The following is a 25940-nucleotide window of genomic DNA, read 5'->3' as shown; positions in this document are numbered from 1 at the left end:
TCACGGGATCGGAACATGTTCCGAATGCGGAAGTGGATCTTCGAGAGCGGGAGATCGTAGCGTAGTTGGACGGAAAAACAGGTGGTTAGCCGGGACGGGAAATCAGTACTTGGTCGGGGTCAAAAAAAGGGGCCGATAGCCGGGACGGGAGATCAAACGTGGTCGGGGTCAAAAAACGGGTCAGCAGGAGACAAACGGGGAAATCAGGAACGGACGAGTGGAAAACAGGTGACAAATGGGACCCACGGGTGTCAAAAATGCTTGCCTTGTCAAAACAGAGGTTCGCTGATGGACTGACAACAGGCGAGTGAAAGGACTGAGCTTAAGTAGGACGGGGAATCAATCAAGTAACTAGCAGCAGCTGGCGGCAAACGAGTGGACACAGGTGAGTGTAATGAGTAATCATGACAAATGTGAATCGAAACTTTCAACTATTCTATATAATGTTTGATATTTTCTGCACAATAGAGCACACTGGATTATAATGGTCCCCCAGAAAATAGTATTTTGTTATAAAAATTTTATCTATGAGGTGCCCTGGACTATAAAGCGCATTCAATTAAATCTACAGTAAGAGCTAGGGTTGAAAATTAATATATATATATATATTTTTTTATTATTTCATAGAACATAAATAATGACATTTTGTTTCAACACTAAAATTCAGCAACAAACAATTATTATGTTAACCACAAGAGGGCACTTGAAGACCATACTATATGTTTATCAAAGGCAGAACAGTTACAATCTGCATGATCATTTAACAACAAATCAAACAAGAGAACGTCACTTTGTATAAAGTATAACCATAAACAAAAATCTTCATTCAAAAAAATCAGGTTACGTTTCATAGTTTCAAATGAACTACACATATTGTCCAAAGCAACAACAAAAGAGGATATACAAAAAGCGTTCGGGAGCCGAAGGTCTGTGACTATATTTTGTTTACTTTTAGCAACAAACGATTGAAATGTTACCCACGAAAGAGTATTAGAAGACTATTCTATATGTTGGGCAGAACAGTTACTGTATGCAGTAAAATTTGACTATAAATGAGCAGCTACCAGATTTTCCAGTATTTAAGCCGCACTTTCAAATTCTTGGCCAATTTGGGATTTTTAGGTGCGCCATATCATCTGTAAAATACCGTCACCAACCTTTTTGAAGCTGAGAGCTAACTTTTGTTAATGATTAGCGTGACGGGCGACAATTTTTATATGCTTTTCTGAAATAACTTATTGTATTACTACTATGTAGTAACTATGTTATTAACGTGGTATTTCCAGGATGTTGTACATTACAAATGGGTTTGGCAACCAATCCAGGGTGTCTCCTGCCCATTGCCCAAAGCTGCGGCACACCGCTACAAATGTTTTTTCACGCCAGTGAGCAATACAAAAATCCTAGAAATGACCCATCACCGGTGAAATATTTTCAGAACCTGTCTGCAGCAGGGCCCCTGCTGGATAGATTCGTTTTTTGAATGCATATTTACAGTATTATTAAAGTTGTTTTATTGGTGAAGACTTGATCATTCAGTGAAATCCCTTTAAAATGTAACCGCAATCCAGTCTCTCCTACCACCAAAATACAGCAAAATATATGTAGAATCTTACATTTGACCCATGTTTGTAATCCCAGCCAGCATCAAACAGAAGAACACCCTTACACTTAAAGTGGTAACAACAATCACAACTAACTACCATCACATGTTAAATGCTTACATTATGTGTATTGGGGCTATTTTTCAATCTCTTTCCTCCCATCATCTCAAACTATATGAGCCATGAAAAGCCTGGCAAAACTATCTCTCCATTGCTTAACTCTGGCATCCGTCCGAAAAGGCCCAATTTAAACTTTAGCCCCCCGCGGAGGACCATTATGTCGGTTTTGTGTGTTTACAGAAGAGTTCGGAGTTCTCCAAGCGTTAGCTAGCATTCCCCAGGATTAGTGTTAGACTTGGACATCAATCACTTTTTACCAAAATGGAGAGTATGGAGTTCACCAGTAGCTCTATTGTGATCAAAAGTTTGACTGTGGGACGGTTCTTTCTCAGCCTCTTTTACTTTGAATGCCATTTCAAAATATCCAATCTGACAATCCTTTGAATAATGGATTCCCTTCTATTTCCTACTGTTTTTAGTAAAAACAATGATGGATGGATGGAGTATGTGCAACAGGTGTGGACAAGTAGGTAAATGCAGTAGTAGACAAGCACTTTAAGTGATTATTATGGAAGACAATGAACAGGCATGACCTGAGTTCATCGCCGCATTTCAGAGTTCCTCTGACAGGAGTGACAGGGATGTGTTCTTGCTGATGAGGTGATAATGGATCACAAAAACAACTGGAACTCCTCGACATGGTCTTCTTGTTCAGTGGGTTTATTTTCAAATCCAATACATTGGGAATTTTTTTTTTTTTTAAACAGACAAACAGAAAAGAGAAACAACTTTTACCTATTTAGAGTACATTTTACATACTTTACTGTTTTGGTGGGTTTCTTGGAGTCTTTGGTAGTATTTGGCTAACTGTTTTTTTTTTTTCCGATTGGTAGATTTTTTTATTTTTTATTATTACATCTCAGTTATCCATAACTGCTATTTTTTTGATGACCTTGTAGGATCTGCATTACTTGATAGTTTGGTTTTTAGTCTTTCTGGTTGGTTGGCTTCCCAGCCTTTTTGATCGTTTGGTTATTTGGCATCATAACCTATCATACGCATCTCTGATTTGTTCAATAGAACGTGGTCTTGTAGATTGCTTTTTAGCATTTTGGTCAGAGTTAGCACTGCTTGGTTGGTTGGTTGAAGCATTTATTAGCCCGGTTGGTTAGTTGTTTGCTTGTTTGTGTGCTTGTGTGCTTGCTTGCTTGGTTAGTTGGCATGCTGGTTGGCTGATCAGTTGGTTGTAGGAGTTGTTAGTAGGTTGGTCAGTTGGTTGGTTAAATCATCTCTTAGCTGGTTGGCTTACTTCTTAGCTGGTAGGTTGGTTGTTTGTTTTTTTGGTTGTTTGGTTGGTTGGTTGGTTGTTTGGTTGGTTGGTTGGTTGGTTGTTTGGTTGGTTGGTTGGTTGGTTGGTTGGTTGGTTGGTTGGTTGGTTGGTTGGTTGGTTGGTCGGTCGTTCAGTTAGTGAATTGTTTATTTGCTGGTTGGTTGGTTGGTTGGTTGGTTGGTTGGTTGGTTGGTTGGTCGTTCGGTTAATGTATTGTTTATTTGCTGGTTGTTTGGTTGGTTGGTGGGTCGGGGGGTTTTGTTGGTTTTTTGATTTCTTACGAGCCTGTTTGGTTGATGTGTTTACTTGTTTCTCGTTTTTTATTGTTCTTTTAAAAGTTTGGGTTGTTAATTTTTCTTTCATGTTCTTGGTCAGTTGGTTTACTAATTTCCATTGATCTCTTTTGGTTGGTAATCTACTAGTCAAGCCATGTTTATTTGTTTATCACAAGGAGTTTGAAAGGGCTGCACAGACCACAGGTTATTGTAAACTGCAGACTACACGATTCCCTGATCTAAAATCTGCATGAGGGCAAGAAGACACTCAAAACCATGAGGTAAATGAAGAAACCTTGAGAAGGGACCGCACATGAGGTAATCGCTCTTCCAGGAATACCAGGCTGCAACGGATGTTGCAATAATAACAAATACACAGATAACGCTAACGTGAAATATACGTCATTCATAAACTATAGAAGAGAAATGTATTTTAAGCCTATATTTAAACAGTTCCACTGAGGTTGCAGATCGAATCTCAGTGAGCAGAGTATTCCACAGCCCCGGGGCCCGAATGGAGAATGCTCTCGAACCTGCGGATCTCTTCTTGGCTCTTGGGATCACTAGTAGAACAGCATTTTCATAGCGAAGGCTCCGAACTGGAACATAAGGGGAAATTAAATTTGAAAGATATGAAGGATTAAGTCCATGCATGATTTTATATAATACCAACAGAACCCTAAAATCACATCTTAAGCTAACAGGCAGCCAATAGAGGTTAGCTAAAATGAGGGTAATGTGATCAAACTTTCTTGTTTTAGTTAAAAGCCTCTCTGCAGCATTTTGTACCAGCTGCCGGCACTTAATTTTGGACTTGGGGATACCGGAGAGTAGTAAATTCCAGTAATCGAGACGGGAGGTAACAAATGCATGAGTTATTATCTCCGTATTCGACTGAGACAGCATAGGACAAATTTTAGCAATGTTGCGAAGATGGAAAAAAGTTGTTCTAGTAATATTCTTAACTTGTGTTTGGAGGGACGGATCGGGGTCAAATGTGACGCCTAAATCTTTGACTGAGTCACTCTGGGTGATCTTACATTTGTCAATATTCAGAGCAGTTTTTGAGAACAAGTCACTGCATTTAGTTGTACCAATATGCATTATTTAATTTGATTCTTCTTTATTACTTCCGCTTGGTGTCAGGTGTACTAGACACCAAATTGACAATATTTATTTTAAGAAAACTGACTGATTGTAAGAAAGATTGATAAGTTAGTGTAGTGTAGACCTTTTCCGGCTTAATGTGAATAACGAAAAACCTGAAACCATAGTTTGACTTTTGCAAAACCTCACTAACATAAACCAAATCCCAACACACTAATGAGCAATTATCATTTTTTCTCTACACTATGCGAATTGTTCAAATGATTAAAAGGCTATACTCTGTTATTATTGCCGGACTGAAACACACTTGTTACCCACAAGAACTCCTGTCTGAATTCATACTTGTGTCACGCTTTGGCTTCTGAGCTACTCTGTAATTAAAGCATGTACAATATTAACCATTTCCCAAAGTTGTTTAATGGAGTTGAACAGACAGACAAATACACTCACACACAGTGGGAAGCAACGTAAGGCAGTTTTTATTTTTAAAGCATAGGTCTATCTATCAATTCATCTACCCTGGTCATATCCCTCGAGAGGGGTGACTGACAGCAAGACAAACACATACACAAAAACAAAGAAAAAAAAGGGGGAAAAACACACGTATATTCGTTTTTTTTATTCTATTTTTTTTTTACCATGGCCAACCCAAATGCCCAAACACGCAAACAAGTTAAGCATCTCGGCACCCAAGTTGGTAATGCTTTCGTCCCGCCAGATGAAATGGGACACAAGAAAGTGGCCGTGCCACTCGGGTCAGGGTGACACAACACACTGTTCTGTTCAACAGCAGGGCCCGACAGCTTTCACTGGTTTACCCGTGCCACATCATACAGGTGCCCTGCCCACCCCTTGAACGCGTTCAAACCTCCCACTATCCTTTTACAACACCTCTCCACTCATTCCTATCACCAACAAGAGCTCTAGCTTCAACTACATTGAGACGTCTTTCCTCCAGTCCACTCATAACACCATCCATCCACATCAATCGCGGCCTTCCTCTTGGTCTCGTTCCATTTACCTCTGCTCTGTAGATCCTTTTAACCTTTGCTCCTTATCCATCCTCTCCATGTGTCCAAACCAACAGAGTACTCTCTTATACACACGCCTGCTCAGTTCCACGACTACTCCAGTTCTGTCTCTCACAATTTCATTTCTCAATCCATCCAATCTTGTCACTCCTAACATACTCCTCAAACACTTCATCTCAAAAACATTTAACTTCCTTCTCAAATCTGTGTTCAGGCTCCAAGTCTCTGCACCATACAACACAGTCGGCACAATCACACTCTAATACAGTCCCCTCTGAACATCCATACTCATACTCTTGTTGCTCATCACTCTCCTCAGAGCACCCAAAACCTTGCTTCCTTGATTCACCTCGCACTTCATTCCACCAACTGCAGCCACATCGCAACCCAAGTAACTAAAGCTTTCAACTTCTTCCAGCACCTGTCCATGCACAGGTACCTTGTGTTTATTTGCATGACCTGATTTTCTTACATGTACAGCTGTTATCACTGTAGTTGTTACAGCGGTTGTCTCCTAATATTACAACACTATTCGTTTGGTTTAGTAAGCCAATTTTATCGGAAAAGTAACTGGAATCATGGCTCCTACTTGGAACAATCACAATACTTTTTTCATGTGACAGGCTCCCTCTATGTGTGCCCCCACAAAAATAAAGAATGTGACTGAGGAAAAAAATAAAAGCGTCAACATACAGTATGAATAACATGATGTGAGTATTGGTGAATGAGAGAAGCTTCAGATAATGAGGATGACAATGTATTGACTATCATCTCTACAAAACCTCGTGTTGAAAGGAAGGGATACATTACATTATCTGTTTACAGCCTATTACCAATACCTGCTTTAAAAAGTCTCCACTTTAAATATCTAAGATTATATAGTTATCAATGAAATAAAAAAGAAAATACATTATTGGAGAAATTGCTTGAAAAACTGAGAGAATAAAGGAAATATTCTGTAATGAGATAATGACATAGTATACTAAAGCAGGGGTGTTCACACTGATTCAGCCAGCGAGCTACTTACAAAACGAGAGTGTAAAAAATATCCGTCGTTTATGTAAAATTCGTTTACTTTTGGGGGTTTTTACTTTCAGTTTAGCGTTGTTTAATATTAAGTGCCATAACTTGATTTTTTTAATCGACAGAAAGTTTAAAGGCGAGCTTGGAGAAGCAATTTATTTGTTTCCTGACAACCCATACTTAAAGGCAAAATGTATTTTTTGCACTGGTCTTTATCTTTTAAGTCTTACAAATGGAAGCAACATTAGCTATTCGTTTGCAAGTGTTTCAGCAAATTGTTTCAGCTCTTACGCTGCTTAGCCTAGCGCTTAACATGTATGAACGATGATCAGAAGGTCAAAATTCAGTCTTAATCTGACTGACTCACTTTAAGTCAATCAAGTAACAAGGTTGGTGATAGACTGACATCGTAAGTGTCATCTATTTGGCTGCTCTGTACATACATCTCTCAATTGACAGGAGGAAAATTATAGGCTGAATTTTTTAACATCAGTAAGTTATAAACCAGTACTACCTTCGAGATCAACAGGCGGATCGTGAGCATGCTTAAATTTAAGCAAAACAAAAGAAATAGTCAATCAGGTAATCTGAGGGCTGCCACTAATTTTATTACAAGACATTTATTGAGCGATTAGTTACCTTATTAGCATAGCATTGATACTCGCTAGCTTTGTCCAGCTGCGGCCAATGACTTAATAAATGCTGGAGCTATCAACTTTCTTGTACTAATCACCATATTATCCATAGTATTTTTGAAAAAATTGATTGGACAGACATGCATTTACACGATACACCATATCATCCGTATCTCATTATGGAACAACTCTACACTTTCCCAGGAAATCTATTAAGTAAATAAACGACTTGGGTGCACATTCATTAGCAAGCCCATCTGCACCCTTTCACTATATCGAGAGCAGGCAAACAAACTTAATCTGTTCATTTTCTACCCACACATCATTTAGTTTCAGTTCAAATGAAGCGTGTCATGTTACTGAAGCGTGGAACACAAACTGACAAGGGTCCAGGTAACGTTGAATCATTTAAAAGCTTAATGTGCCGCCGACAACAAGTGGAACGTTCAACTTTCCCGGGCTTCAACTGTCTCATTCAGAAAGCGGGCTGGCTTCCAGTCCCATTGAAATGTTGACCAACACAGCTGGAACACAGTACGAATGAAAAATGTGAACGGGTAAACTCTTTGTGTTGTGTTGCGGTGAACTGTTCTTACACTTTGAGGTTTTTTTACGCACGAACACAACTTGTATACAACACTTAATGCAAGGCTTTTGAAACTAATCCGTAAAACGTGTGGCGTTTAGCAGATTATGTAGTTTGCCAAAAACATTTTCAAACTTCTCTGATGCCAGTTCAATTCCTTTTGAATTGAGGCCCCCTTTCTGAGAAACAAGCTCTTTTTCCAAATGACTTGGGCCAAAATACAGGCTACACCCTGGGCCAGTCTCCAGTCGAACAAAACAAAAGAAGACCGAGGACTAACCCTGGAGGGACAACAAATAGCCAGTAAGATTGATAATTGATTTGCGGTGTTTTGTCTTTTAGAGTCATCCAAGGTTGATTTACATATCATGGCATTGAGGAGGGAGGGGGAATCTCTTGTCCGCATTAATGCATGTACGATGGGCTCCAATTGAGGGGGCTTGGGTTTCTGATTCTGATAATACCTAGAAACCTTTCTGGTGGTGTATTCCTGGCATGTCCCATCAGCAGGAGGCTAAGTAGACAACCCAGGACATGCTGGAGAATGTATGTTATTTGGATGGCCTGAAAATTCCTTAGGATCACATCAGATGAGTTGGATGAAGTGGCTTGGGTCAGGGGGATCCGGGTTTCCCTTCAAGGGCTGCTACACTCGAGTCAAACGGAACAAAAGTGGACTGAAGACTAAACCAGTAGGAATGCCAACTGACCAGTCAAATTGATTATAGTCTATAATTTTAGGACATCTAAGTTTGCGTTTCAGATCCGTTCATCAAGCATAAATTTATTTTTTGTCCATGTTGGTACATGTGTCATACTAATCCGCAAAACATGTGGCGTTGAGCAGATTATGTGGATTGCCAAACATTTTCAAACTGCTCTGATTCCAATTTAATTCCTCTTGAAATGAAGGCCCCTTGACAGAGAAACAAGCTCTTGTTCCAACTGACTTGGGCCAAGATACATGCTACACCCTGGGCTGGTCCGCTTTGAGAGGAGCAAGTGGCTTGGGCATCTGGTTCGGATGCCGGCCTCAACAGGTGTTCCTGGCATGTACCCCATATCTCTCGGCTGGCCTGGGAACACATCAGGATCACTGGACAAAGTACCGCGACCCTTCTGAGGATAAGCGCTGCAAATAATGGTTGGATGGATGAACAAAGTAAATGGGGACGGTCAGATAATGTATGTCCTGCAAAGGCTACTGTCTTAGGGAGATACCGAAGAGAAAATGTCTCTCAGCTGCCTGGGAAACACCTCATGATCCCTCGATAAAGTGGCTGGGGACAGGGAGGTTTCTTTGCAAAGACTTCTGCCCCAGGGACATGCCAGAGAGAACATATCTCTCAGCTTGGCTGGAAACGAATCAGGATCCCTGGACGAAGTGTCTTGGGACAGTGAGGTCTGGGTTTCTCTGGAAAGGCTGCTGCCTCTGGGACTCGACAGCAGATAAGCAGATGTTTGATTACCAACGGAAATTGAGCCTCTGCCAGGATATAAATTCAGTAGTTCATAACGGATACGTTTTGAATAGATTTGTGACTACCACAGGGTCAGAGGAAATTACCTTCTAAGTTCCTCATTTGTGGTTCGGAACTTGGAGACCAAAATTTGTGTGAAATGTTGACTTTTCAACCAATCGTTTTCGTTGTTTTCTTAATGGAAAAGGGGAGCTATTTCCTCAGCTGATGGCCCAAAAGGAGTCCACGTGTTTATGGTGCTCTCGTTTCTTTGAAGGTACATGTTGTCTTTGAAAATATGCCTCAAGTCAAACAACACTATCGCCATGCAGGACGTTCCACAAAAAGTCAGAAAACACCAACTCTTGCTCCCCAAAAAATGCATGGATGGTGTTCATTATTTTGCCTTCTTTTTATGCATTTGTTTGTATTGCAGCTCTGGTTAATGTTTTTAACTGTCTATAAATAAAGCTGAGGTATTTGAGGATGGTCTACCCGCAAAGGAAAAAAATATTTCCGCTCAGTTTCCTGTAGTAGTGCCTCATGACAAATCAACCACAGCTATTTGTGAACGCTAGCACATCATCACTTACTACTTGGTAATTAATTTGAACAAAAGATCAAAACAATCCACTTACCATTGAAAGTTAAGAATTGTGAAATCACTCATTTTGTACCAACTTCTACTGAGTCCTAATAAATTGGGGACAGGGAGTTGCTGCTCTCTATGGGTGATATGGAGACCTACAGCAGGCTCAGAGAAATGTTCAGCAACCTTTTTAAGCTGTTTAGCGAGAAGTGCTAATAATTTAATAGATAGATAGATAGATAGATAGATAGATAGATAGATAGATAGATAGATAGATAGATAGATAGATAGATAGATAGATAGATAGATAGATAGATAGATAGATAGATAGATAGATAGATAGATAGATAGATAGATAGATAGATAGATAGATACTTTGTTCATCCCCGAAGGGAAATTTACATTAATATCCATAATGTATAACGTTATTAATATGTTCTTACTGTCTAATTATCATGTTAATACCAGGATGTCATTATTATAAATCGGGTCAAAATAGGCTCTGACAACCACTTAAAAATAACTCCGTGATTTACATGTAATATGTTTAGGCTCATTTAAAAAAAAATATCATATATTTGAAGAAACTGATTATGTCAATAATTTCCCATGTCATTTAGAAATTTAAATTTTCCAGAAAATTGCAATGACCCATCTCTGGTGAGCACCATGTGAGTGCCCCGTGTTCTTGAGACTTAACTTGGGCCGCGGAATACGGCCTAAAAAAACTTAAAAGAAAGTATACATATCTCATCTCATCTCATTAGCTGTACCGCTTATCCTCAGTAGGGTCGCGGGGGTGCTGGAGCCCATTCCAGCAATCATCGGGCAGTCAGTCAAATTAATCCAAATTATCTAATAATCCCAAACTAATAAATCATTCTTTAAATATTTATAAAAAAAAAATAAATACGGGGGATTAAAAAAAAAACTTCAACAATGCATAGCTAATGTGTACCAAACCTTCGATACCACGAATAAAATTATTAAAATAACAAAATTGTATATGGTACAGTAACCACTACTTGTGTGTAATATACCAACGTATGATTAAATAACATTTTAAATAAATATGTATTCAAATGAAAAAATATGTTGTATTTAACTTTGGTGGGACTTAATGGGGAATTAGCACATGAGATTCTAAACTGAATGAAGAAACAGGCATAATGGGAGTTAGTTCTGCCAATAGCAAATTGGGATATTGGGATTTTCTTATTGCTGTGATGCAAACCAATAAAAAACAGCATTTTGTGTGACATGGCAGGCAGACATCTTAGAAGCTTAATTCATCATATGGACAAACACCAGGAAGTTTGAATTTTGAAGTTTTTGGGTATGTAAGGAGCCGGTCACACAGCCGTTTGCGGCTGAATCACGGCTAAAATTTTTCGTTTTTTTTTTTTGCCCGTGATGGAAAATGCGCAAAATTGGCCAACCCGCTGTTCATCGGTGGTATGCCCGCAAAACAGACGCCGGCGACTGTTCCGCTTCCTCATCGCGTCATTTTCTCGTGTGGACCACGGGTATAAAAGCTCCCGAGCCGGTGTTGTGCCCAAATCCGACTCCTACGCAACACCAACACCCCCCCCCCCCCCCACGCCCCCCTCGCGTGAACGCGCATTCTGCTGCGATCGCTTTTGTTGGAAGCGTGCATTGACGTTGGTGACTTTTTCATCCGCGTTAACAAACGCATTTTGTAGAATACGATCGCACTTTATTGTTTAAATAAACGCGTTATACGGACTAGGATCTCCCAATTGTTATAATTAGCTCGCTTTATTGTTTTAATAAGCGTTTTATATAGAATACGATCGCTTTTTTTGGAAGCGCAGCAGAATGCGCGTTCACGCGAGGGGGGGAGGATTTACCGTTCGATTACGTTCACAACAAAAACAAAGACGGAATGGTTTAAGTTGTATTACATTCCCAACAAATGGTTTTGGTTATATGTTCGCCATTACATTCCCTAAAAGTGAGATAAAACGAGGTAAAAGTGGTTGTAGTAGCGAGGGGATGCAAATCTCGGCAGGGATGCATTTCTCGGATAACACTGGGCTGTAGAAATCATAACCGCTCAAGACACAGTCCCGTGAAGATCAAGATTTCAAGCTATGGCATCATTTTTATTTTATAATCTTGAAAAGAAATGTCAAGAAATAAAAATGGATTAAGACGAGGTCACTACGCTGACGGGGATCCATGTTCACCCCCTTGACGTCTCGAGCACAACTGACGTGTGCTCGGCAAATCGCGCTGTATATACGCGGAGAAAGGCGTTTGACTGTCACACGCGTAACACGCTAATTTCACGTAATAACACCGCGATACAGGCGCAGATCATGCTATTACCATGCTCCACCCACGATTACCCGCTGGAATTTCCCGTCCTACCCATGTGTAACCACGCCCTGGCCGCGGCCAGAGCACGTCGTTCCGCGTCATTTCTGCGTGATTACCTCGTGTTGACCACGTCTGCGGCACGCGGTTTAACACGTGCTCAAACTTTTGAGCAGCTCAAAACTTTTTCACGCGGCCAACCGCATGTGAATTTCCGACCGCGAGTAAAGCACTGCTGTATCTCGTCTATATAGCGGTCTCAAAACGTCCAACAGCGCCCAACAGCGTCTGCTTCTCAGTCAGAAATTTCTGGCCGTGGTTCAGCCTCGATACGCTCATGAAAGGCTGTGTACCCGCGCTCTGAAGAATTGAGCAGCGCAAAACTTTTTCGCGCTGCCACCCGCGCTCGAATTTCCGACCGCGTGTTAAGCACTGCTGTATCTCTTCTGTATGGCGATCTCAAAGCGTCCAATAGAGTCCGCCTCACGAGCAGAAATTTCTGGCCGTGATTCAGCCGCAAATGTCTGTGTGACCGGCCCCTAAACGTCATATAGAGATAAATGTCGTAAAGAGGGGCCAAAAAACATCTTAATCCACTTAAACTAAAAATGTCGTAACGTAGGGATGCTGTATCCCGAGGGGATACTGTTTCCTAATATGAAACTAATGAGCAAGTGGGTCTTACTTGACTTTTGAAAGCAACATTCTATCATTTTGGAACATCTGAGGAGCAATGGAAGGCTTTGCAGCCATTTCCCCCCATTTTCTCACGGCTAAATATTAAAGCGACGGCACAGAATCACTTTCATCAAGTCACACCTACGTAAACACCTTCCATGACACCCAGCTGAGTATTGAATGAGCTCATAAAGACAGGATGATGCACATAAAGAAAACAATGAGGATACTCACGACAAAAGCACACTAATGACTGTTATTAAGCAAGAAAATAGCTTAATAGCAGTTTTTGTAGTGATGTCTTCTTTTCAAGTAAGTTAATTCTCACCACGTGCACTTTGGGGATGTTAAAAAAAAGACTATAAAGTGGGAACATTTGGTCATTTATATTTTAAAGACTCACTAATTCCATTCAAAGTTTTTTTTTTTCTTTTAATTGAGTACTTTGAGATCCACTGCAATGTTAAAACTTAATAGGGGGATACTTTCAAAATGAGGGGGTTTAATGGTAGTTTGACAGGTCATTATTGGTTTATCATGGTTCGTAAAACTTTTTGTTTTTACCTCTTATGCTTTTTTGCATTGGTTCCTCTTTGTGTCCTGAATTTTAATGACTTGGCATAGATTTTGTAATCCCTGCCCTGTCATTTCCATTTGGCATCTTCATAAGTATTTAGGTTATATTGAATTTGAACATGCGTGCCAATAAAGGTTGGTTTAAAAGACAGGGTTAGGTCACCATTTTCATGGCCAAATTCAAGCACTCTTTAAAGACTTTAAAAGCTAGTTGTCCAAGTAATGTCAAGTTTATTTGTATAGCCCTTAATCACACGGAGTATCAATTTTGCAAAGCTATAAAAAAATCCGCTTTTTACAATTGGGCTTCTTAATCTTACAACTGCAATTATCAAGACATATGATTTTTAGAACTTGAGTAAACTGCAAATATATATGCGTATTAGACACATCTCTCCCCATATAGATAGGTGTTAGGTAAGATTGACAGTAATGTGTAGCTTACATTTTCAGTTGCGGGAAGTTCTTCCTATTACCTTAGGTTTTTGCATGGCCCATAATAAATGTGTTTAATTGATACATAATCTTTACACTAATACATATTACATACTACCCAGTGTTTAGGTGTAGCATGTACCGGTCCTTTTGGGCGCGACCCATAGGATGGTTATATATATATATATATATATATATATATATATATATATATATATATATATGTATAAAATATATATTATTATTATAGGATAATGCCGTACAAACTAATGGTAGCTGCAGTTAATAAGGAAGGAAGGAGAAATGCAATGGCACAGCCACCAGAGAGCAGTGTCAGCATCATTTTTAAGACTTGTTGAGAAACATTGAAACAATTATAGGCATTTACAAGCACTTCACCCAAAATTCAAACACCTGTCAATAATTAAAGACATTTTTTTAATCATCCAGATGTACGAACACAAATATTGAAGGATGCCAACATAATCAAGGAATTTATCCTATAGCATGTTTTTCTATTGGCAGTATGGTGACGCGGTGGTTAGCGTGTGTGCGGCAGTTTTGAGGTCATGGGTTCAAATCCAGCTACCAACCTTCCTGTGTAGAGTTTGCATGTTCTCCACGTGCTTGCGTGGGTTTTCTCCGGGCATTCCAGTTTCCTCCCACATTCCAAAAACATGCGTGTCAGGTTAATTGGCCGGTCAAAATTGTTCCTAGGTGTGAATGAGTGAGCGAATTGTCTGTCCCAGTGTGCCCTGCGACTGGCTGGCAACCAGTTCAGGGTGTCCCCTGCTCACTGCCCGAAGATGGCTGGGATGGGCTCCAGCACCCCCGCGACCCTACTGAGGATAAGCGGTGCATATAATGGATGGATGGATGTTTTTCTATTGAACTTTGAATGAAAGTATGTTTTATTTGTAATCCCAATAGTATCAGTGTGAAGCAGTGACTGTCAATACCAAAAAGTCATACCTTGATATTATTGGGTCTTTTCGGGCTAAAATTTGAAGACTAATGAGGAGTTAAAGGTGGGGCGTGTTGTTTGAAGAGTCCTTAAAAATGTAAAAGTAGATAATTTTCTTTATGAAAAATGAGTTAACAATGCCCAACTGAGTTCAATGAGCCATTTTGCTTTTTCCCCTCATACCGTGTTCTTTGATTTTACTTTTAGCAAAGCGGTTCGGGGCTGGACACATTAGATAGGAGGAATGGGGGGTGACTTTGTTCTTCCGCATGTTTTTTTTAATTTTCTGTTTGTTAGTGTCGCATGAAATAGGTAAAAGAAAATGCCTGTTTCGAGGAGAGGTGGGTAAAGTAGCCCAAAATTTTACTCAAGTAAAAGTATGCTTACTTCAGAATAATGTTACTCAAATAGAAGTAAAAGTAGCCATCAAAATACTTAAGTAAAACTTAAAAAGTACTTGGTGAAAAAACCACTCTAGTACTGAGTAACTGTAGCAACGTCGTATTTATTTGGTAAAGCCTGGCGGAGCTCTGCGTCAAAATAAACGCGCCAAAACAGAGACATACAGTTGCATACATGCGAGGAGGGGATTAATTGAGTAACAAAGTAACGACTTCAATGTTGCCTTATGTAAGCAGGGTGAAATTACTGTTTTTTTTCTTAAAAAATTTACTTCAGTATAAGTATAGGGTTTTAAAAATACTCCAAAAGTACCAAATTTCCCAAAACCTACTCAAGTAAATGTTACTACCCACCTCTGGTTTTGAGTACAGTCAAAATGCCAACACAAACCCCAAGCAAAATGAAAAAGGAATAGTTTATCTGAGCTCGTCAAAGAAAAGCACGTACTATACTTGCACATGAATGATGAAGGAGCTTGACTGAGGCTGCAATGTTGGCAGACTCAAAAAAAAAATCAGTTCAGAATTCGGTACAGCTCCTTTAAGATCGTTGGCATCACAGATATGTGTGGCTGTTTTCTTTATTTCTTTGTTTATTCATATATTCTTCAGTCTATAACTGTATATCCATAGATTTTTTTTTTATACATGACATATTACTGTTTTTAAAATTGAAGGGTAAGTTCTTTCTTCATTATATTTTTTTCTTCTTCCATTTTTAGCATTAGGGTTATTAAATATTAATTCAGTTTGACACAGTTATACAGAAAAGTAAGGCCTGATCTTTCTTAAATGTCATTATTTGCCTTTTGCCCTCACCTGCGCTCACACTTTCAGCCCCTGCTGCCACTTGTTCCCTAATTAGTCCTCCTCCTATTTAAACACGTCATTCTCGTTCAATCCTGGCCAGTCCGTCTACGAACGTCAACACATGCAAGGCAAGCACTTTTGACACTGGCTCCTGTTTTAATCCCGACCTGTTTCCTGTATCGTTCCCCGATCCAAGCTCCGTTCTCCTGTCCCGGCTACCCGTATCCTGATTCTGTTTCCTGTATCGATCCCCGATCCAAGTTCCGATCTTCGACCACGCTCCGTCTCCCATCCCGGCTGACCGACTTGTTCCGATCTCTGACCAGACTTCATACGCGTGGGCTTCCCGCTCCTCCTGCCCAGCGAGCACCAGATTGCTCTTTTCCTCTCGCCCTGACTTCCCTGATCCCTTAATAAAGCATTGTGTGAAACGTTGCGCATTTGGGTCCTCTGCTTGTACCGGTCGTGACATTAAATCGTTGGCACAAATTCAGGATTGTGCATTGCACTCTTGGTATATTACAATTTGTAGTCATAGTATATTTACACCACATCAAGAGCCTAGTTTTGGCATGGACCAAGGGGACCCGTCGACACAAATGTCCAGCAATCGTTGTGTCCCTAAAAATATTATGTGATTGTTCAAAAAATGAGGTATGTCGCCACCAATATCAAGCAATTGTTTGTTCTTTTGCCCCCACCAATATCATGTGATCATTTAAATAAATGTGCTATGTCTCCACCAATGCCAAAACCAAACCTATGCCCTTGAACCTCATTCATATATTTTTTAATGACAATCAAACATTCGTGACCGTTGCCAGTCTGAACAATGTGTGGGACAACGGACTGGCGTCGAGCGGAAAAAGAGCTGGAAAACTCTGTCAGTCTATGTTATTGTTTGTCAATAGCAAGTGGTCAACTCCGCTCTTTATTCTTGGCAAAGGTCCCCAGCTGTTTGGTGTTGACGTCCTTGAGCTGCTCCAGTTGCCTCTGAGCTCGCCGATACAAATACTCAATGTGCATCACATCGGTCTTCTTGATGGCGGCATTTTCCCGGAACTCATCTCTGATGCGGGGCAGAAAACCCGGCTTCTCTCGCCCGGCCCGCAGAAACTGTCGATACAGTTCCAGGACCTGCTTCTGCAGCTTGCTGTGTCGCGCCATTTACAAGATTGTGGAAGCTCAAGCAGAGTCCTTTTCTCAAAAATACCTCGGCAAATGGCCACTACCTCCAGAGTTCTGGAAGATTGTGGCTCTAAATGGCTCTTCTATTAATCCAGGTATTATCAAATCGCCTGGAAGACAGAAAGTACATTACAAAAAGATTGCCGGGAGGATGCTCACAGGGTCTGTAACAAGCAATCAAGCCTGCGAAATAAACACTAATCTTGAAAATATAGCTTAACGTCATTTTTTTTACTGTTGATACACAGTTTTCACAGTCATCTTACGACAGGGGTAACCAGCCGAAGATAGCTGGTCTTGGCTCCAGCAGTCCCGCGACCCTACTGAGAATAAGCGGTTAACACGTTGACTGTATTATGTAGCATTTTAAATTGGTCAAAAGCATTTTGGGTGAAGTGCTTGTAAATTCTTGAATATTTTGTCATGTTTCTCAAAGTCTGCTTAAATATGACGCCGACACTGCTCTCTAGTGGCTTCGCTTTGGCATTGCATTTCTTCTTCTCTCGTGATTAACTGCAGCTGGCATAAGTTTTTATAGCATTGTCCTATGAAGCGTCATCGCCCCCCACGGACCCAAGAGGACAGGTGCAGGATAGACTTTAACAGGGCACTATGAAATGTGTATTACTGCAAGGATTACGAATAAATTATTGCCACTTATTATGGGCCATGTAAAAAAAATTACGGTGGCTCTTTTTCAGTGTTAAATTGTAAACTTCCTGCAACTGAAAATGTAAGCTACATATTACCAGTCATTTTTACCCAAGACCTATATGGGGAGAGAATTGTCTCAAAAAATATATTAACGATTAACTTGAGATCTGAAAATCATATCTCATTATAAATGCACACGCAAGAATAAAAATTGTGAATTGCAATACATGATAATTACTGCAAGTGCTACGTACATTGAGTATTAAGCATTTTAGGAGGAGATCAAGGTTCTGACAGACAAGCTGAAAGAGGGTGTCGCCATATGCAGGCAATACACAAAGAGGTAAGTATTAGTTTCAGGAGCGAGCAGCAGCAAGTCAACTGCAGGAGAGAGAGTGGGAAAGGTGAGATGGCACAACATTCATTTGGACAGGTAACTTAAAATTAGTTTTATCTGGTTATATCAGTATCAGAAATATTTTATTAACACTCCACTTATTGAAACATGAATATTTTGTTTGTTTGTTTGTACATGATTCAATTGTTTGTTTGTTTGTAAATGATTCAAATTGAATCTTTTCTTCCGGCGCCGTCACGAATGGCAGCCACTCCAGCAGCTCCCGTGTTATTTTCGATTGTTCTCGATTGTTCTCAGCTCAGGGATGCTGCTGGAAATGTGAATTTCCCTTCGGGGATGAACAAAGTATCTATCTATCTATCTATCTATCTATCTATCTAAGATAACGTATGGATGGACTTGCTTTTTTTCTCTACCTCATAAAAACATTCCTCACATTGTTTTTCTGCCAACATTTCAAACAACAAAAATCAACAAAAAATAAACATAACTTCACCCCACATTGATTAATTTAGTTAATTGTATTTGTTTTTTGTTCTCTGCAAGAAACGATCCAATCAAATGTGCATACCGGTATGGATAAAACCCAATCGTGCCATCATGGTAACTGATAAATAGCAGTTAGTATGCAGTATGTCATGTAAACGTCATAATGATATCTGATAAATATCAGCATGCTATAAAATAAAAATGCCACATAAACATAAGCATGTTCTGGTAAAATAATACATTAGCATTACAATGTTCAAGAAAATCATCTGTAAGCACTGAGATGATATTAAAGATTAGTTCTTAGTGTCCATAAAAACAAAAACTCAACTTACCAAATGAAACAAGCAAGAATTTGTGTAAAAGTGTGTTTGGATCGAACCTGCAGACAACCTTCAGGTATTTAGCTTAGCTATGTCAGTAGCATGTTACCACACAAATGTGAGGGTACGACAATTACTTCCAACGTAATCTTTCAAAATAAAACATAATACGATTTGAACTTCATAGCACAGAGGACAAAACGCAAATACAAAACAAATTATTAATTTTTTTACTTATTATTTAGTTTAAAAGTACTGTTTTTATAACTTTTATATGATATTGGTGATAAAATAGTAAACGCCTATGTTTACTTTTGAAAAACTCTGGTGACAGGAAGTGCATGTCCGGTGGCGTCATTGCATTAGCATTTAAAGGTCAAAACAAACCAGAGCTGATTCAAGCTGAAAATCAGGTAGTTTAGTTTTTCCATTATTTTTTTAAAATAGTTTTAACTACTGAATGTAACTCTTAAATCTTCTAAATGACTGGGATCTCATTACGGATGACTTGTTCTGGTTGCGAGAGCATTATAGCGTAATTACGTTCTTCGCTACAGTAGCCTATAGAGTAAGAGGATTGAGTGTTGTCCTTTTGGAAACACGTCAGCGTTTAAACCTCATAAATTTGATTGTTTTGTGTTTATTTTTACTTCTGCTAAAGAAAAATAAAGTAGTGACAGCCAGCCGACCTAAAATACTACATGATAACAAATGTGTATTCTTTAACACTACAAATAATAACATGTATATCTACAAATAAAGTATAAATGTACCGGGTACTTTACTCCAAAGGATCTAACGTTTTTAAGCATCAATACAATGTGATTGGCAGCTAGTGTTATTTTGAGAGTTGATATGCAATGCCTTACTGCCATTTTGAGTTTTTCCTTGCCCTCATGAAGGTTTTACATCAGGGGATGGTGTAATAATAGACTGTGGTTTGCAATAATCTGTGGTCAGTGCAGCCCTTTGATACTCTTTGTGATTAAGGGCGTCACAAATAAACAGGACTTGACTTGAATTGACTTTAATAAAACTTCAATATATTTTCCCAAACGGTCTAGACTACAGTAAAGGAAATATGTTTCTACCTAAGATTTTTTTTAATTAACACAATTTAAGGCATTGCATATAAACTCTTAAAATAACACTGTCAATCGCCTTGTATTGATGCTTGAAAACGGGCTGATTCGGTCAACCTGCACCTGAAATGTATCTTTATAGTATTTGTCGTGTTTTTTTTTTTCTCTACACGAATTTTAAATGTTTTTCCCTCTCATTCTCTTACATGAAGCTTTCAGTTATGGGCCAATAGATACCGACAACGTATTCATTTTCCCGTATTTAATATGTATTTTGATCATTTCAAATTGTGTGCACTGTACAACACATTTTGTACGAGAAAATAAAAACAATAAATGAAATGTTTTTTTTGACCAATCTCATCTTGCCCTTTTGGCTTTAATCCGGATCTTCTCCGTCACTGGTCGCAGACGACAACTTCATTGTAGATTTCCACATAGTCTGACTTGCTGTGAATAAATAGGTACTGTATTGTGTTTGTAAAGTGTACTATTGCTTAACAAGGGGAATTGCAATCATTAATAAGGGGAGCAAATTAGCTGAGGTTTCCAGGTCATCATAAAGTTTCCACATCTCACCCCATTTAGCAAATCTCCAAAAGCAGACTGCGATGGGCTAATAAGAGGCCGGTGGGTTCCACGTCATGGAGGGGATGGCGCTGGAGCAGGTGGAGGGTGAGGTGGAGCGTCTGCTGGGCGGCTTCGGGTGCGAAGTGACGACTTGTGACGTGGGCCTGGAGCAGAGCAAGCCGGCCTTGCTCAAGAGCAGCGTCACGTATGTTGTGTGCGCTGTCATCTTCAACCATCAGGTGACGGCACACTCTAGCTGCCATTGTTGCCTCAACCAGTATTTCTCAAGTTTTTTTGAACCAATGTACATTTTTCATAAAAAAATGTCAAGACACACCGTTTTTCGAAAATCTTTAAAAATGGATTCCCATTACCGGTTTAATATGTTTTTCCTAGACACTTAGTCTTGTCTATTTTCCTCCTTCCCCTAAAACTTAATTGGAAATCGAGAATGTACTCCGGTTTCCTCCCACATTTCAAAAACATGCATATTAGGTTAATTGGCCGGTCCAAATCGTCCCTAGGTGTGAATGAGCGAGTGAGTTGTCTGTCTTTGTGTGCCCTGCAACTGTCTGGCAACCAGTTCAGGGCGTCCCCTGCCAACTGCCCGGAGATAGCTGGGATGGGCTCCAGCACCCCCGCGACCCTACTGAGGATAAGCAGTGCAGAATAATGGATGGATGGATGGATGATTCATTTTTACAGTGCAATCTTAAATAGCATCATTAAACAAAATAAGTTATTAAATATACTGTAATACTTTTTAAGTTTATAATTAGTATAGAAAGAAATATTTGCTGCCACCTATTGCTATGGATGAATGTTACAGTTATGCGGCTGATCACTGGACGAATGCAAAAACACTGAACAATGGCATCAACAACATGCTTTTTTGCAAATATATAAGTGGGCAAATCCATGCGGCACACAACTGTGTCCTGGCACACTGGTTGAAAAACACTAGCTGAAACAATTTTGTGTTTTTCTCAGGAGGAGGTTCTGATGGTTCAGGAAGCCAAGCAGGACTGTTACAAGAAATGGTACCTGCCGGCGGGGAGGGTGGAAGTCGGTGAGAGCCTGCAGGAAGCGATGATAAGAGAGGCGAGTGTGCCAAACAGTGAAAATTGTGAGTCATTAAACTTTCCTTTTTCTCATTTTTATATTTTCATATGCATACAGGTGAAGGAGGAGGCGGGTTTTGACTGCCAGCCAATCACGTTGCTGCTGATCCAGGAGCAGGGACCTCAGTGGATTCGTTTCATCTTCCTGGCTGAGATCACAGGTGAGTGGTTTGCGTTTTTTGTCCAGTCAGTTTGGCAAGAGACCAGAGTAATGTTTCCAGGCGGGAGCATCAAGACTTCGTCTTCGGCAAATCAAGACTCTCTCCAGGCTGCTTGGTGGGACCGACATGCCCCTCTCCCACTGAGGGGACGAGACATTCTGCGTCTCATTGATTTTGGCCTCAAGTAAGACTTCGTTTAAATTATTCTCATAATTGGTGTGAATGTAATCTTTGTTTTGTTTCTGAGTCCAAGAGGTCTTGCTTTGTACTGATATCAGATAGGGAGTCAGTAACATGTCGTTGTAGAGAAGTGTTGGGCAAACATTTTGGGTCGGTTTTAAAAATTTTGCAGAGGGGCTGGGCCAAAAGGAAAAAAAAACATCAATTAATTTGATCTTTAGGTAGATGCTTTTTTTAAATGTCTGTATCCACACATGTCTTGAAATTGTTATTTGAGACAGCAAGAGTTAAAGAAAAAATATACAGTCTAATATGTCCCTTTTTTAACACGAAATTCAATCAAATGTGCTGCAAACGAAAAAGGAAGTGTGTATTTTTTCTTTTATGTTCAACATTGGATTTTTACAGTAAGATTTATATTTACAGAATACAGAAAATATTGTTGGCCTTAAGCACAGTACACTGTAATGTGAAGCTAAGATCCTTTATAAAGAATATACTTTTTATACCAGCTCAGTAGCCTAGATGGTAGTGTGCCCGCTTTGAGACTGGGAGGTCGCTGGTTCGCGCCTCGGCCGAGACATACCTAATTGGTATAATGGCGGCGCCCTCTGTTGGCTGCGGCTGCATCGACTCGCTACAACGGGTCAGGTGTATCGACATTTCGTTCTGTGTACATTGTTACAAAGAATGACAATACAAAGGAAATTATTATTATTATTATTATTAAGGGGAAGTTCTCAAGAGGGTTCCAGTGACAAGAGTGTCACTCAAGTTGGCTCAAAGTGCAAAGAATTGCCAGAAAGGCGACACAGTGACTTATTTCTTCAACAAATAAGCACAAATTATTGATAAGCTTGTTAAATTTGCCCCGTGTTTGTTTGTTTTTTAATTTGTGTTTGTTAGTGTAACAAAAAAATGTTTAAAAAAAATATCTGTTTCAAGTACAGTTCAAACGCCTACCCAAACCTCAAGAAAATCTGTGCCACCACAAACAGATTGAGGAACAGCTTTTTTTTCCACGAGCTGTCTAGTCCATCAGCAACCCCAACTACAGGACGTTAACTTATAGGCTGTGAGCCACAGCACACCTTGATGTACATATAACAGAATATATGTATATAGTCTTTCCGTTTTTGTATACACACATTTTTTTTATTCTATTCTTGTTTTAAAGTTATCCCATAAATATTCTACAACAGGGTTGCATAGAACATTTCATTGACATTATATGTTACTGACAATGAAGACGATTTTAATTTTTCCAAGAAATGTGCAAAAAGTTGATTCGAGTGGGTCTAAGAAATGCACGTACTTGCACACACATCATGAAGGAGCTGACTGAAGCTGCAATGATAACACACGCAAGGAAATGGCAGCTGCAAAAAAAATTCCAAATTCTGTCCAGCTCCTTTAAAAATCAATCATAATATAATTTTTCCCCTCCTGACTGGCCCTACTCCCAAATTTCTCCTGAGTGTCTGCTGTGCTGCATTAGGTACCGTCATGAAGCCTGGCATCCCGTCACGCTGCCGCTGGACATTAGCTGCCGCCATGTGGTCCAGAGGGTGGTGCTGATCTTCAGCGTAGAACATAACGTCTGGATCCTTTTGGTCAAAGGTACACCACCCCACTTCTAGCTATCAGAATTTACCCATTGCGAGGACTTATGTTGTCCCTTAGCCCCCAGACCTCACCTCCCTACGGCGGCAGCTGTGAAGACTCATGCCGTCACATGGGCGGCTAACATGGTAGTGCAGGACGCTATGCCGTCCGCGTACTACGAACACCACGTCAACACTCTTGGCGTGTTCAGCCTGCAGCACAATGGGCGGCAACACGGCAAGACGGATGGCGTGTGCTTTAACACGCTAGTAGCACTGCAGCCCGATCGGGTGGAGCGTGACGAGGATGGCGCCAGGATCCCAAAACCGCCGGCCACTCACAGGCCGCCGCCTGTGGAGAACCCACGCTATGTGTGGCACCGGGTTCTCATGCCAAGCGTCAGAGAAAAACTTCTACAACAGAGCAAAAAAATTAGTTTTCTGCCCATGCACAGTCTCTACTGAGGGAAAGACTGTGAGCTTTTAATGTAAAGGGTCTCCGTCAGGATGTTAGCTCTTCTGTTGAAGAATGCATGAAAATAATTGTATACTGAATCACTGTAACCCATGACTGTCAACCTGAACCAATGGCTCCCCCAATTAATGATTACAATTCCCTTTATATAGCAATGTTAACCTTACAAACACAACACGGCGCCTATTTAATCAGAGCAAGACATGATATTTAAAATGAAATACACATATAATTTGCATAAACAAGTTTATTTTATTGACCAAATAAAAACACAATATTTTATTTGTTTCGTTCATTTCCCACTTACAGTAAATTTAGCATTGATTATTATACGTAGCAGTGCAGGATTTTGCAGACTTCATCTTCATTAGCAATCTACGATGAACATTGTTGTTTGGTACCAGTGTCACGATTGCCAAAATGAAGACACCTGGGGCAATCGTTTGATTGGCTGGCACTCCCCTCTTAAGCTGTCAGCACCCAGAAGGGAGTGTCAGACCGTACTTGTGTCTCTCTGTGTGTTTCGCCAGATTACCAGTACCAAAGACTTCTCCTGCTTGATTCCTGCCTGCCTTCTGTTTCGACTTGTTTCTGTCCCTTGTTTATGATCTACTCTCCTGCCCTGGCCACCGACCTGCCCGCTAAGCTGTATCGATTCTGCCTACCTGTCACGGAACTGCCATTCCGTCCGACGCTGCTGATGATCGACAAACACCGGCGTCCAAAGCAAGCTCTGACAACTCATTCCAATAAAGATTCCTTTAAAAACGAACGCAATTGGGTCCGAGATTCTGTCCTGGTTCCTGACAACCAGTGATTGAGACGATCTGTTTAATGGGCAAGATGAAATTGTTTTTCCCGCTTTGTACAAAAAGTGTTTTACAGCATACACAAATTGAAAAAATTTTTTTTAAAACATAAAATACAGGGCAATGTATAAGTTGACAGGTATGGTGACATATCCAAAGCAGGTAAATAAACACGGGGGGTTTAAATTGTTTTAATTTACTTGTTTCTTTTGTCTTACACACATGCGCACACAAACACTTCCTTATGAAAGGAAAAAGGTAGTGACTATGAAAAGACTCTTAGAAATTAAGATAATATGTGGGCCCACTTAACTAAGACAAATTATTTGCTTTGATTTGACACTTTTATTGTCCGTTTTTTATGTTTTATTTTCAACAAGTCGCGTCGAGTAACATTAATTTGTTTTAAAGTTGAGGTAGCCAAATCTTGTGATCTTAAACCAACAAAAGTACCAAAACACTCTTAAAAATATATATTTGAGGAGAAAGCTGAAGCATTTAAAGAGGACAATGTATGGTCATTAGCGGTTTAAGTACAAGGCCTAATTATTTTTATTTGTCAATTTATAAAAAGCAAGGCACTAAAAACAATATAAATGAAATTGATATGAAACACGATTAAGAAAGATAAATGACAAATGAATGAAAAGACACCCTGCCCAGTGGCTGCAGTCAGCTGAGACAGGCTGCAGCACCTCTGTGCACCTTATGAGAATAAGTGGCTGAAAAATGAATGAATTCGTGAGTAAACAATGAAATGAGTGACTGAATATGATATTGTATTGGCTTGGATTTTTGAGTGTAGTCCAATACCATCCACTAGATGTCGCTGTAATGCCGTTGTTTTTTCCCCATCCGGTCGGCTTGGCCCAGAATTTCAAGACAAAAACAAATGTCCCTTAAATCCACACAACTACAATAATCCATACACAAATAACAATAATGCTAATAGTAATACTAAAGCAAATATAAAAAACTAATTTCCATTTCCACCGTGAGCAAGCAAGGGGTGGTAGGCGGGG

The 25940-nt window shown here is 39.9% G+C and overlaps 2 protein-coding genes across 4 annotated transcripts; one reads left to right on the top strand and one right to left on the bottom strand.

Annotated features, from left to right (window-relative positions):
- Positions 1 to 15178: 15178 nt before the first annotated feature.
- Positions 15179 to 19039, bottom strand: sdhaf1 (succinate dehydrogenase complex assembly factor 1). Of its 3 annotated transcripts, none has more exons than XM_088340371.1 (3): positions 18929 to 19039; positions 17314 to 17415; positions 15179 to 17203 (listed from the first exon to the last, which is right to left on the bottom strand). In XM_088340371.1, the coding sequence occupies exon 3, from the start codon at positions 17069 to 17071 to the stop codon at positions 16823 to 16825; it is 249 nt and encodes an 82-aa protein (XP_088196497.1). In that variant the 5' UTR covers positions 17072 to 17203; positions 17314 to 17415; positions 18929 to 19039; the 3' UTR covers positions 15179 to 16822. The 3 variants fall into 3 exon arrangements, with proteins under 3 accessions (XP_088196497.1, XP_088196498.1, XP_088196496.1); XM_088340372.1 differs by having other exon boundaries at positions 17314 to 17412; positions 18929 to 19028; XM_088340370.1 differs by lacking the exon at positions 17314 to 17415 and having other exon boundaries at positions 15179 to 17202.
- A 220-nt stretch (positions 19040 to 19259) lies between these two features.
- nudt18 (nudix (nucleoside diphosphate linked moiety X)-type motif 18) lies at positions 19260 to 24881 on the top strand. The gene is made up of 7 exons (XM_088340369.1): positions 19260 to 19329; positions 20587 to 20807; positions 21559 to 21669; positions 21748 to 21850; positions 21911 to 22034; positions 23529 to 23650; positions 23714 to 24881. The coding sequence occupies exons 2-7, from the start codon at positions 20643 to 20645 to the stop codon at positions 24097 to 24099; spliced, it is 1011 nt and encodes a 336-aa protein (XP_088196495.1). The 5' UTR covers positions 19260 to 19329; positions 20587 to 20642; the 3' UTR covers positions 24100 to 24881.
- Positions 24882 to 25940: the final 1059 nt, after the last annotated feature.

The sequence above is a fragment of the Urocampus carinirostris genome, chromosome 7, assembly GCF_059441175.1.
Source record: "Urocampus carinirostris isolate Australia breed hairy pipefish chromosome 7, RoL_Ucar_1.0, whole genome shotgun sequence".
Taxonomy (NCBI): domain Eukaryota; kingdom Metazoa; phylum Chordata; class Actinopteri; order Syngnathiformes; family Syngnathidae; genus Urocampus; species Urocampus carinirostris.
The sequence above is the reverse complement of the archived record's forward strand: the minus strand, read 5'-3'. Positions and strand labels throughout refer to the sequence as shown.